This window comes from Ceratotherium simum, chromosome 18 (genome assembly GCF_057802395.1).
Source record: "Ceratotherium simum simum isolate JZ-2026a chromosome 18, ASM5780239v1, whole genome shotgun sequence".
Taxonomy (NCBI): Eukaryota; Metazoa; Chordata; class Mammalia; order Perissodactyla; family Rhinocerotidae; genus Ceratotherium; species Ceratotherium simum.
Window position 1 is genome coordinate 42,943,887 of NC_141917.1, and position 13,105 is coordinate 42,956,991.

General features: G+C 40.5%; 1 protein-coding gene across 1 annotated transcript in view; it reads right to left on the reverse strand.

Moving 5' to 3' along the window:
• Positions 1–6,684: 6,684 nt before the first annotated feature.
• The window catches only part of ANKRD55 (ankyrin repeat domain 55), a 91,013-nt gene continuing 84,592 nt past the window's right edge, over positions 6,685–13,105 (reverse strand). Inside the window, exons 10-11 of the mRNA XM_014781646.2 lie at positions 9,194–9,286; positions 6,685–7,190 (exon numbers count right to left, since the gene is read on the reverse strand). Coding sequence (XP_014637132.1) covers positions 7,069–7,190; positions 9,194–9,286 — 215 coding nt within the window. The 3' untranslated portion in view covers positions 6,685–7,068. The remainder of the gene's footprint in view (positions 7,191–9,193; positions 9,287–13,105) is intronic.

The following is a 13,105-nucleotide window of genomic DNA, read 5'->3' on the forward strand; positions in this document are numbered from 1 at the left end:
ATAATGACTTTTTCCCTCTAATAAATATAGAAAATCCTTATCACTTAACCTCATATAAATGTTATATCCTTTATACTATATATATTCTTTTTCCTACAGCTCCTACTACAGTGCAAGCAGTCCATAAATATTTATTAGAAGAATGAGTGAATGCATAAATGCATTACAATCATCTACTGCTGATCCAGAGCAAGCTAAGGCAAGGACAGAGAACAGGTGCCAGAAACAGAGAGAAAATTTCTAGATCTTGGCATTAGAACCGAATACTTAAGAGGCCCTCCTGCCTATCTGCGTGATGTCTGAGTTGTTGGGCCATGTGCTTTAAACTAACCTTGTCCCGTACCAACAAATAGTGAAAGGTTATGCAACTAGGTGAGTAATTCAGATCCACATATGTCCATTTCTGCACAGAAGATCTATATTTTGCCTGGCTTGTAAACAGAAGTAGAACCCTTGTTCATCCCCTTGATTCTGGGAGCGCTGGCTCAAGGAAAGATACTGTCATATCCATTTCCTGACTTTCACCCCTTAGCATGGGTTGGTGTTTATTTCTTAGCTACGAGGGCAGTTAAGGGGGAACACGTGCATCTCCTGAGTGTTAGAGGGTGTGAGTGTGGTAACAAGATCAGACATGAAGTCACAGAGAGTGCAGCCTACATTAAAACCAGGCTACCTATCTTGAACAGAAAAACTGGCTAATAGACTCACAAGGTAATAAGGAAAAACAGTGCTCATCCATGAGTACTCATTGAGGTGTGATTTAGCTCATGACGAGCTCTGAGGGGAATTCCCATTCTGGGTGCAATGTTGAGTCATTCACGTATATACTATACGGGTTTCATTAACCCTTAGATTAAATCATATCTCATGAAATGTTACAATTTAATACAGTAAAACCTAGGCATGTCGTGATTACTCTTGAGACAGAAAAGAGTCCTGTTCTCCAGCATCAGTGTTAGCAAAAGGACACTTTAACAAAATATTATTTAATTTAAAGTGCTCTTAATTCTGAAAGACTTCCCCCCAAAATGTTACATCCAGTGTTATGCTGGTAACCAGATCTCAAATAAAATGAAACCCTGATTTGTAGTGTTTGCCAATTTCAATGGTGTAATTTCCACCATAGCTGATTTCAAGCTACCAATGGTTGAACAACCAGTTCATAAAATTCCTGAATACCAGGGGCCCGGCCCCGTGGCTTAGCGGTTCAGTGCGAGCGCTCTGCTACTGGTGGCCTGGGTTTGGATCCTGGCCGTGCACCAACACATCGCTTCTCTGGCCATGCTGAGGCGGCGTCCCACATACAGCAACTAGAAGGATGTGCAACTATGACATACAACCCCATCTACTGGGGCTTTGGGGAGAAAAAGAGAAAAAAAGGAGGAGGATTGGCAATAGATGTTAGCTCAGAGCTGGTCTTCCTCAGCAAAAGGAGGAGGATTGGCATGGATGTTAGCTCAAGGCTGATCTTCCTCACAAAAAAAAGTAAATATAAAATAAAATAAAATTCCTGAATACTGGACTTAACAATCAACTCTTGCAAGCTGGTAAGACCTGGCTCCAGCACACCCATGGAAGCAAAATATTATTCATTTTATAAGCCTTTACTAGAATAATACAAGGGGCTTTATGGAAGTTTGAATCTTCATCCTGTGCTGATAGAATGTGGCAAAGGGGGGATGGTTCTCACTAGACTCTGTACTATGGAGATTTGACGGGCTAGCTCTCAGGGACCAGAGATTCAAAGGACGGGAGATTCCTTGTATCTTTTCAATTTGATTTTTCTTTGTATTTCTGTTTTTTTCTCTCACAGTGCCACTTGTTCAGAAAATACTGGGATAGATATCTTAGAGTGAGCTACTTAGACATAGGAGAACATTGCCTTGGTTTTTAGCTTTTCTCAAATTCAAAAGCTTGCTTAGTTTTGTCATATAGATCTGAGAAAACTCCTCTAGTAGCCTCCTCCTGATTGTAAACCATAATGCTGATTGGCCTCACCTTCTGTTTATCGTTTTTCTCCTACATACTTTCAGAAACTCTGCTCTTCTCACCTAGCTCAGCAGCTTGAATAAATTATGCTTTCAAATAAAGTTAGTGTTTGGCTCAAGAGTGATGCACCGGAAGTCCATTTTTAGGGTCTTGAGCTCCTTTCTTTTTTTTTTTTTTTTGTGAGGAAGATCAGCCCTGAGCTAACATCCATGCTAATCCTCCTCTTTTTGCTGAGGAAGACCGCCCCTGAGCTAACATCTATTGCCAATCCTCCTCCTTTTTTTTTCTCTTTTTCTCCCCAAAGCCCAGTAGATAGTTGTATGTCATAGTTGCACATCCTTCTAGTTGCTGTATGTGGGACGCGGCCTCAGCATGGCTGGACAAGCGGTGTGTCCGTGCACACCCGGGATCTGAACCCGGGCCGCCAGTAGCAGAGTGCTTGCACTTAACCGCTAAGCCACAGGGCCGGCCCCTTGAGCTCCTTTTTGAGCTTGAAGGAGCATAATGCGTGTAGCTCTGTATCTCTCTGTATCTCATTGATAGGCGGGATTCAATTAACTCTAACTCTTGAGCCCTGATGAAGTAAAGTTACACTTGGTATCTCCCAGGACATCTGTGAGCAATGTCTTAAGTGTTAGTCATGGAAAATGGTTCTTATTCTTTTGAGTGAGGCCACGCTTTGGTTTGCTCATTGCAGAGGACAATTCTTTGGGCTCTAAAATGTGGATTTGCTTCCTCATAACCTGTCTTTTTATTATCAGTGTTTAAATAGTCTGTAAATATATTGGCTTCTCTTTAAAAGCTTTTTGGAGTACCTTTATATGTTAAATGAATAGAAATGATGGAGATAATTTCTTTCCTTCATTCCTTTATGTCACTCACTGCTATGTCTCCGGTGGAGGTTCACCTTCAATGCACCAAAGATATTGTTCATGGACTCAGTTCTTGGATTCATTGCCCATGTGGGGCCAACTACAGTCTCCCCCACCCTCCACCCCACCTTCTCATCTTACAGCAGGCCCCACATCTCCAAATCTCCAAAACTTCAGCTTCTTATTGTTCAAGTCAACAAGTTAGATTCTACCTTGTCCTCCTAAGGGTACAGTCAGTCTTGCCTTTGCTCTCAGTTTTCTTAGCCTGTGAACTACTAGCAATGGCAAGGTGATTTACCACTCACTATTAACAAAATTTTTACTAGAGATTTAATAATCAACAAGTTATTTCCTGTTTTTCACACATCAGTGTGAAAACTACCTTTGTCCTTCTGTTGACAACTCTGCTAGTATAATATGCTGACTGGAAACTCTTCAGCTTTTGAGACAATTTATTCATTGACTTCCCAGATTTAGCCTCTGAAGATGTCTTGGCACTCATTCAGCTACCCAAAAGACCAAGGTTGGACTAAAACAGAGGTCAGAATGGGAAGATATTTGCTTGGAAAAATAATAGTTTTGATAGAAATATAGTTTGTTGACAGTCTTCGTCTATCAGTATTAACGTTTCTTTGTCAATGTCTAGGAAATATGTGGTTCTGATACAATTCCCTGATTTTAAAATATCATTTTCCCCCGAAGGCAATAAGAGAGTCTAGCTACTACATGTGAGAGCCATTATCATGTTCCTTATTAATTTAGTTTTTGGATTGAGTGTTATATTTCACACTAAGGTCAAATGTGTTCCTTCTTAATTACCCCATTTAAGCCAATGGTGGATTCCAAAGGGTTGTTTGCAAAAGACCACCTTTAAAATGCAGGATGCACTGGCTTAGAGACACGCATTGGTAAATTTCAAAGAGTAGGAGCAAAAGCAAAATCAAGGGTTATGTTTGTCTTTCCGGAGGCACTATATTTCGAATCAGTTACTTGGTGGGGTTTTCTAAAATCATATTGTGTGTCAAGCTGTGATCTAGTAGAGCTGGACAGGATAATAAGCTGGAGTTACAGAAATCTGTTTATATTGGCTTAATTCTAGGAAAATGAGAGCACTGGAATTAAGTGTTTACTGGAAGAAATAACACCTGTGTTAAACCAGGTGCTTACCAAAGGGAACTAAGTAATATAGAGGGGAACTCCAATTTCCAACAACTCTCACTGGTTCAGTGCAAATTACTGAATTGGTTGACTCTTTCTACAAATATTAACAGTAGCTCCACTTTGCCTGGTTATTGTATAGGCTGAATAAATAAATTCAGACAGGAGGCTTTGCCAAAGGCATACCACACCTATGAAATTTCTAGAACAGGGAAAATGATGATTTGGGAATTATGTATGTGGACTATGGGACTAGAGAGAGACGTCACTTCCAAGCCCTGCTCTGTCATTTATTAGCTGTGTGACTTTGGGCAAATTATTTAACTTCTCTCTCTACCTTGGATTCCTTGTCTGTACTTGGAAGATAGAGGTTGATGCAGTGATCCAAATGAAATAACGTATGCAAAGTTATGATTTTTATGTGTGTAAGTAAATATGTCCTTAGCAATGAAGGGAACCATAAGCGGTAAAACAAGAAAAAAATCATTTCAGAAGAAAAATTGCTTGAAATTTTTGAAAATGGGGCAGAAGTTAGTGATTACTTAATATCTGATTTGGTCAGTAAAATATTGGCTGAAGATGAATTTACTCCAAGCAAGCAACTTTACCTGGTGGCAAGAGGACAACTGCTTTATTTAAAGAGGTGGTGGAGGGCAGCATATTGCTTCTTCATAGCTAACAAAAGATTCTTTTTTTTTTTTGTGGTGAGGAAGATCAGCCCTGAGCTAACCCATGCTAATCCTCCTCTTTTTGCTGAGGAAGACCGGCCCTGAGCTAACATCTATTGCCAATCCTCCTCCTTTTTTCCCCCAAAGCCCCAGTAGATAGCGGTATGTCATAGTTGCACATCCTTCTAGTTGCTGTATGTGGGACGCCGCCCCAGCATGGCCGGAGGAGCGGTGGGTCAGTGCGCGCCCGGGATCCGAACCCAGGCTGCCAGTAGCGGAGCGCATGCACTCAACTGCTAAGCCACGGGGCTGGCCCCTAAAAGATTCTTAAATCAACTTGGATGGAAAGGCCCAACATTAGAGAATTCTGTACGTGTATGTGTGTTTATACAAGCGCAGGTGTTGGGGGATGGTGGCTTTGTCCATAGCTGTATACAGGGTTTTTTCTTTCTTTTTTTTTTTTTTAAATTGTTTTGACCTCTTAGCTATCCACTTAGTGGAGGAGCATACCAGTGTCCTTAAATGACCACTTAGGGCCTGAGCTTTGGTTCATGTGGTAACCTTTTGGATAATTCATAAATATTCCAATTCTCCCCTTTCCTGACACACGAAAGGATTGCATTTCTCACTCCCTTTGAAGTTAGGCATATCTGTGTGAATTGATTTGGCAAATGAAATGTGAGAGGAAGTGATAAGACTCACATCTCATTTCCTCTGTTTAGGTCACCAAGGAAGTGGTGTTAAAATGGAATCCACATCAGCCAACTCTGCCAGCTGCTGTGGGACATGTATTGTGAATGAGAAAAAAATTGTGTTAGCCAATGAGATTTGGGGGTTGTTTATTATTGAAGCAGAGGCTAACCTATCCTGACTAATCTAGGCAGTGTAGGGCCTGGTATTTACTCATGGATGGACATGGATTCAGAAGTAGCCAATGACACAACTGAACAGCCTAACTGATACTTACAAAGAATGACTCTGCAAAGACAAAAGCAGCCCACAAACAAAACAGAAAAGAAAACCTTTTAGAACCGAGGTCCTGATAGTGCTTCCATTTGCAACAGGATTTGCCCTCCCTCTAGCCACTGTCTAGCTTGGGAGGTTGATCCATAGGCTTTCTCTTTTGTAATCCCTGATTCAGACAAGTATCATTGTCCAAATGGGATTGTAGAGTAATAACTTCTTTCATTATCACTTCCTGCATCTCTCTACCTTGCAACTTCCTCTCTGCCTCCATACTTCTTTCCCTTCCTTCTTTCCTGAAAAACATTAAATGATTGAGTGCCTATTATGTGCCAGGCTCTGTACAAATTTCTAGAAGTGCAAAGCCAAAGAACTGTGATTTGGTCTCAGAGGTGCTTCTATCTGGTTAGAATGGCAGAGTCTGACCTCTCTAAACAAATAATACTAATATAAAATGGTAAATGTTAAACTTGAAATATTTACAAAATAACATGCAGGCTTGGAAATAACTTGGAGTGACTATGATCTTATATGGCTAAGCCTTGAACTTTATATCAATCCAAACAACACACAAACATCTTAGTAAGGAGATCTGCAGTTAATAGTAGTCTTTCAATCTTTGCTAAGTCATAAATTTGAGAATGTCTTGAGTAGGCAGAGACCATTATTTTGAAAGAGGAAAAAGAATGATTACATACATAGAGTATCTGAGGAATGTGTGAGAAATGCTTATTCTATTCTGTTAGGCCAGGATGTAGACCTTTCCAATTCACATGATCTTCTTACTGTTGGAACAATCAATCGTATCTGAAAATGACAATAGGTGGAAATAATCAAATAACAAAAAAGACAGATAAACATTGTCAAGTGATTTGGGCTGTAGCCAGGAACTGACAATGTTAGAAAATATTTTGCAGAAGATTGTGCATTTAAAAGCCATAAACTGTGACTGGTTAAAGGAATTTATTACTTTAATTTTAATTGTTTCATCAATCCAAGGTAGAATTATAATAAATGTGCATAACAAGTATGGAATGTGCTTTTTTTTGTTTTTTATTCAGCAAAGCATACCTTTTTTTAAACGCAAAATCACTCAGCCAAAAAAAAAAAAAGATTGGCAAACATGCCACAAAGCAAACCAAACAGCTAAGTTTCCCTGCTGATAACATATTCTGACTTTTTGTTTCGGCATGTAGAGGTCACAGAAACTCACAAACTGACAGTATATTCACAAAGTTTCTAAGTGCTAATTTGGGAAATGTCTTTATTTGGAATAAAGAATTTTGAGTTATAAAACTGTGAATGGCTTATAGAATGCAATTTACTAAATTAGTCTTTGTTCTTACAAACTAGAGTAATCTCATCCTTTGACAGTGAAAATACAGATTGAATATATTTCTGCAGTCAGCAACCCACAGTTAATTTTCACCATTGGTGGGACTGGCAGAGTTTTCACTTTCTTCAGCTGGTGTGCTGTGCCCCCGTTGGCTTGGAATAGCAGGAAGCACTCGGTTTGTCCGTAGAGGTTCTCCAGATAGAACTGGGGAGAAAGAACAGAATGAGAGACAAGATGTGCTTTTCTCCGAGTCTCATGAGGAATGGTGCTAGAACTGTTATTTCTTAAGGAGTGCAGGCATTTCTAAGAAGCTTGTCTTGGTGATAGCTAGACTGAAGGAGAGAGAGGTGTCTATATATCTATTCAGGCTTTCCACATGTAGTCAGGGATATCAAATAGGCACTAGTACATTGGGCCAAGTTTGATCAAAACATGATTGAGCTGTGCATGCCTGGCAGAGCTCTCTCTTCCTTGGGTGGAGTAGCCGTTGATGGCCAAGTCAGCACAAGGCTCTAAACAAGTCCCAAGATATTTGTACTGTGCTTTTATGCAAACCTCAGAAGGTTCTCAGGTTTCTTTTAGGAAAAGCAATGTGTACCTTTCCATTTCTTTTTCATAGAGCTAAAGTTGATCAAAGATCTTTATCTTTCCTTCTTTCCTTAAATTTAATTGTGAAAGCAAAACTCATGGGCTCTGCCAAAGAAAATCCCCACTCTTTGGCTTCTCCAAGCCCTACCAGGATGCAAGGGTGAATGACTCTTTCCTTAACTTGATGTCCTTGTGACCACGTTTCTGCTTAAAGACAGATCAGGCTTGAATTTCACTCAATGATTGAATTCACACCGTCCAAAACTCTCACTTGACACAAATCAGTAAGGGCAGAGGCGCTGATCTGTCAAGGAAGAAATCTTGGTTTCTGCTACTAACTCTTTGTGTGACTTTGCACATATCTCTCCACCTCTCCATTTCCTTATCTGCAAAAAGATGGGGTTATACCAAGACCCCACGGTTCATTGTATTTTACCTAAAGACTTCTAGAATTCTTGATTGGTCTCCTCCAAACCATAGCCTGGGGGAGAAAAGACATATTGGATATTTACTCTGTGCAAGCAGTTGCCGAGCGTTTTACATACGCTATCTCATTTAATCCTCCCAACAATCTTATCAGGCTGGCACTGCTATCAGAGGCAAACTGAGGAAAGTGAAGCACAGAAAGGATAAGGAACTCGTCTGAAATAGTTAGGGCAGCTCCTAAATCATCTAACCTGCAATTAAGAGGATGAGGAGGGTGTGTGTGTGTGCACGCACATGTGCACGCCTGCACACATGTTATAAATGGGTGGGATGGGATAGAAAGAAAAGGAAGGAAGGAAATTAGAATCCAATAGGTATTGCTTGTTTCCTGAGGCAGCTGACTCAGTATCCTGTAGTTTTGCCCCTAGCTCTGCTACTCACTGCCTAAATAGTGTTGTCATGTAACAATGTAGTCATGTAACCTCTCTGAACTCAGTGTTCTCATCTGTACAATGCTTAATTGTACAGGATTAATAATAGAACCTGCCTCAGAGTACAGATATGAGGATATACAAACTCTGAACTTCTGGGTGTGGGGCCCAGGAATCTACTTCATAATAAGCACCCCAGGTAATACTCAGGCACCCTCAAACTTGAAGATCCCTGGCCGAATAGCATATATCAACATATTGTGAGAAATTTTTGTATAAAATATAAAATAAATCAGTAATGCCAAAAGTAATACTGATGAATGGCATCTGCTTGGTTATTCCTTTCTGCTTAGGAATCCACAGCTTGTGAGCACAGAGGTGACACATATTTCTATCTGTCCAACATCATAAGAAAATTGGTTTCCTTACGGTTCCTTATTGGTTAAGAGGCCAGTCTTAAGAGAAGAATTTTTAAAGCACCTTCTTAAAAACATGACATAGTACATAGCAAAATAAACTTGTGTTATTGTTTTTGTCCAAACACAAAAATTCCTCAAAGGAGGGGTATTCTTTTTTTTTTTAATAAACGTTACCATGTTGGATGAAGCTTTAAAGACTTTCCACTCTATTTTCCTGTAATTTACAAGTCTTGGCGCCTGATGTTCCCTGGAGAAATGAAAGTAAACTGAAAAAATAACATTTAGTTGTGTCTAGACGTGTTAACGCTTGCAAAGGAAGCTGAGGCAGATTCATAATACTTACATTTTTGGTCTGGTAGGGGAGCTAGGTTGTTCCGGGTGAAAGGAAGATCCCTGATTTTGGGTCTGTTTGAGGAGAGATGCTGAAAATTTTGTCCTGCGGACAAACACATTTGCGTCAATTATTTGAGACTCAATCGAGTGCAAATTATAAAATCCAATGGATAAGAGAATCGTAAAAGTTGTTAGAGATCACTAAATTTAAGATGCTAACAACAAAAACAATAATAATAGCTACAGATGATTGATAATAATAGCTACACATTATTATTATTTCTATTATATGCCAGTCACTGTTTAAATGAAGGAAAAGGTTTCAGAAATCATTTCTTGGATGAACTAGTTTAAATAACATTTTATAAACAAGCACAGTTGGCCACCCACTCTACAAAACTTAAAAGTTTGAAAAATTAAAATAGGGCATTAACGTATCATGTAGTTGCCAAATCTGTAATGAATGAGTGGGTGATGAATAGGATATATTCTCCTAGAGCAGTGTTTCTCAATCGTGGCTGCACCTACAAATTATGTGAGGAGTTTAAAAAAAATGCTGCTCTGGCTAAACCCCAGATCAATTAAATGAGAATCTCCAGGGTTGGGAAAGGGCATCAGATTTTTATGGGCTCTCAGGTGATTCTAACGTGCAGCCAGGACCGAGAATCACCAACCTAGAAGATGGGAGCTGGGTGCAAGCACCCGGGAGATGGCTCTTTTCTAATTTAGACCATAAGCAGGGCTGTGCTGGAGCTGTGTGTGCTGGCTCTTGGGAGCCGATGGTTAAATTCTCAGGAATTTTGTGAGCTGGTTGACAGCACACTGGTGACTTGACATTGGCTCTGTTGGAAGTATTTATACCATGGAAATCAGCAAGCACTGATTTTCTCCTGGAGAGCCAGCTGTTAAACATTTATCAACACACTACTGATTATAAGAGATGAATGTTCCAAATATCTGAAAATAGAAGGGAGTACACAAAAGTAAAGTCCATTTAAAAAGTTGACCGAATAGTGTAATGAATAGGCGCTTGGGCTCTGGGGTCAGACAGGAATGGGCTCCATTGATTCCCAGCTTGGGCAAGCGATGCTCCCTCTCTAAACATCAATTTCCTCATATATAAAATGGTGAAAATAATTGTATGTCTTTTTCTGTTGTCAAGATTAAATAGGAGAATAAATGGAAAGCATTTAGCTTACAGGGTAAACACTCAATAAATGTTAGCAATTATTATAGTTTTATTTTGTGGAGTATTTAACACAATCTCCTGGACAGTGGGGCATATTCATTTCATCTTTTGCCTAGTAGTCTAGCAGGAACCAGAATCACTATTGCAATACTCACAGGGTTTAAGCCTTCTGTGTGGGCAAAGTAATTCTTAGCATAAGGGAAAATTAAAAAAAACCATTAGCCAAGATCCATCTTCCATCTGCTTAAGTGAGGCCAATGGTAGATCTGCAGGGGCAGCCATCTGAGCAGTGTCATTTGATGAAGGTGGAGCAAAATTTCCAGTCTCCTTGGTGGACATTCTGCCATTATATTGTTATTCCTTTGAACTCTGAAGGTCAAATAACTCCATGAGCCATTATTTAAAAAAAACATTCCTGAGTAGACTTACAGTAAAACTCTTATCAGCTCATCCCCTTTTCATCCCTGAATACTTGAGCAGAAATTTGCAAAACCAAGAAATGAGATAATGATAATTATGGATAATGTTTATTGAGCACTTACTATTGTCAGGGACTGGGCTAAATGCTGTAGGCATCATCTCATTTAATCTTAACAATCACCTTCCCTTGTGAGTAGATACTATTATCATCCATTTTACATCCCCATTTTACAAATGAGGACACTGTGGCTTGGGGGAGTTCTCAAATGTGCTCAAGGTCACAAAATGGGAAATGAGAGAGCCTAGGCTCCCACTTAGGCCTGTTTGACCTTAAAACCCACACTATCCTGCCTCGCTAGGAACCAAAGCAATATTGATAGGACTAGAGAAGTGGGGAGAGAGGGGCTGTGGCAATGATTTGGGAGGTGAGAGGAGAGTTAAACTTCACACTACACTGCATTTTGCTCAGTTTTGAAGGACAGGGTGGAGCTGCACACAGCCCAAAGCTCTCCTATCTGTACTGCAGGCACCTTCACGGAGTATCCAGCCCGTGGGGACAAGGCTGAGGACCACTGTCTTAGAGGAGAAAGGCAGGAAAGGTTTTCAGTTAAATGAAGGAACCAGAAGTGAATGAAAGATTAATAATATTAATAACAAACAAATTCAGCACTCGTCTACTGTGTACTCACTGTATTTCTGAGCCTAGGGTACAAAGAGGAGAAGGCAAGGTGCTCGGGAGGCGCTCCCAGTGTGTGCTGGAAGGGAGACAGGTGAACTTGTCCTTTAAAGGCCCAAGAGTAGAGGTGTGAGGGCATCACTGAGGAAAGAGGGGTCCAGAGAGGTCGAGGTGTCTTGAATGCCACAGAGCTCGCTTAAATGTCTGCTCCAGCCCTTCCTAACTAGCTCTGTCGCCTTAGGCAGGTGGGGTAACCTCTCTTGCCTCAATTTCTTTATTTCTAGGATAGGGATAAAAACTCCTCTCCTGCTGTGTCCTTGAAGGGGAAGTACGTAGTTCACTGTCTGCCCCAGAGGAGGCTCAACGAGGTGGCGCTATTCTTTTATGATGAACAGTAAGAAAGAGCTACACCTCCTACAGAGGTGAGGGTGACTTCCACATAGAAGGCAAGTTTTGAGCTGGTTCTTGAAAGCTTGTAGGACAAGCACACAGTGGACAGAACATAAGTAACATGGGCAAAGACGTCATAGAGTGAAAAGGTATGAGTTGTCAGGGAACTGAGAGATATTCAAGGAACTGTTTAAGGGGATGGGGGAAGAGGATTGAAGATGGGAGGTACAGAAACTGAGAATGGGAAGTGAGGCCAGGCTATGCTGAAGAATCTTGCCTTTGTCCTGGAAAGATGCAACACCTCTGATGGGTTTAAACAGAGGAGTCATGGGATCAGACCTACACAGGGAGGAGAGGGCATTGTTGTTGGGATACTCTAGAAAATTCTGGAGAAGGAAGTTGTCTCTTGAGGGAGAAAGGAAGTGAGCATTTTCTTACTTTCCTTGTGATGGCTTGTAAATAACCAGGCTGGTAGCAAACAACCACGGAACTTTCTGTTCCATTTTCTCTGAGAGCGGCTCGCCATGAATTAAGCTGATATGCTCCAAATTCCCTCATTAGGATAAGTGCCTCACCCCTCATATCTCTCCACCTAGGCCACTGACAGGTCTCAATAAATGTTAAGCAATACTCATTACAGCTGGATGTTCAGGGTTGCCAATGCAAGCACAGGATATCCGCTGCCAGAAATTCAGACAGTAGCACTGCTGGCCCGTATTATTTCTACTAAACCTGGGGCAGGAAAGGAGAAAATCCAGAGTTAAGGGGCTATCCAAGTTCAAGCCAGTGGTGCAGTGGTGTGATTTACAGTATTCAATGGCTTCACCACATTAGGCTTTCAGGTCAAATATGGAAGCTCAATGTAGAAATCTGCTGAATTTCAACCTGCCTAGACTAAGACCTTAAACCACTTAAGTGAACCCTCCAACTGTAGTGCAGAAGCCTCAGGAATTCCAAAAACAACATTTCAAATTGGGTTAAAATGTCCATAGAAATAAATCCATAAAGAAGGGAAATCTTTTTATTTTTGGAAGGACAATATAGTTTCTAAGAAAATCACACTGTAGGTAATTGGTAAGCAAAGTAACAAACTGGACTTTGAGATTTAAAGAGAGAAATACATTGCCAAGGCGATATCTTCCTCTGTAGGAGATCTGGGTTCAAGTTCTACATATGTCACTAATTAGTTGTAGACTTTAAGCAAACTGTTTTAACTTTTCGAGGCCACGTGAATTATAATTGGAAAG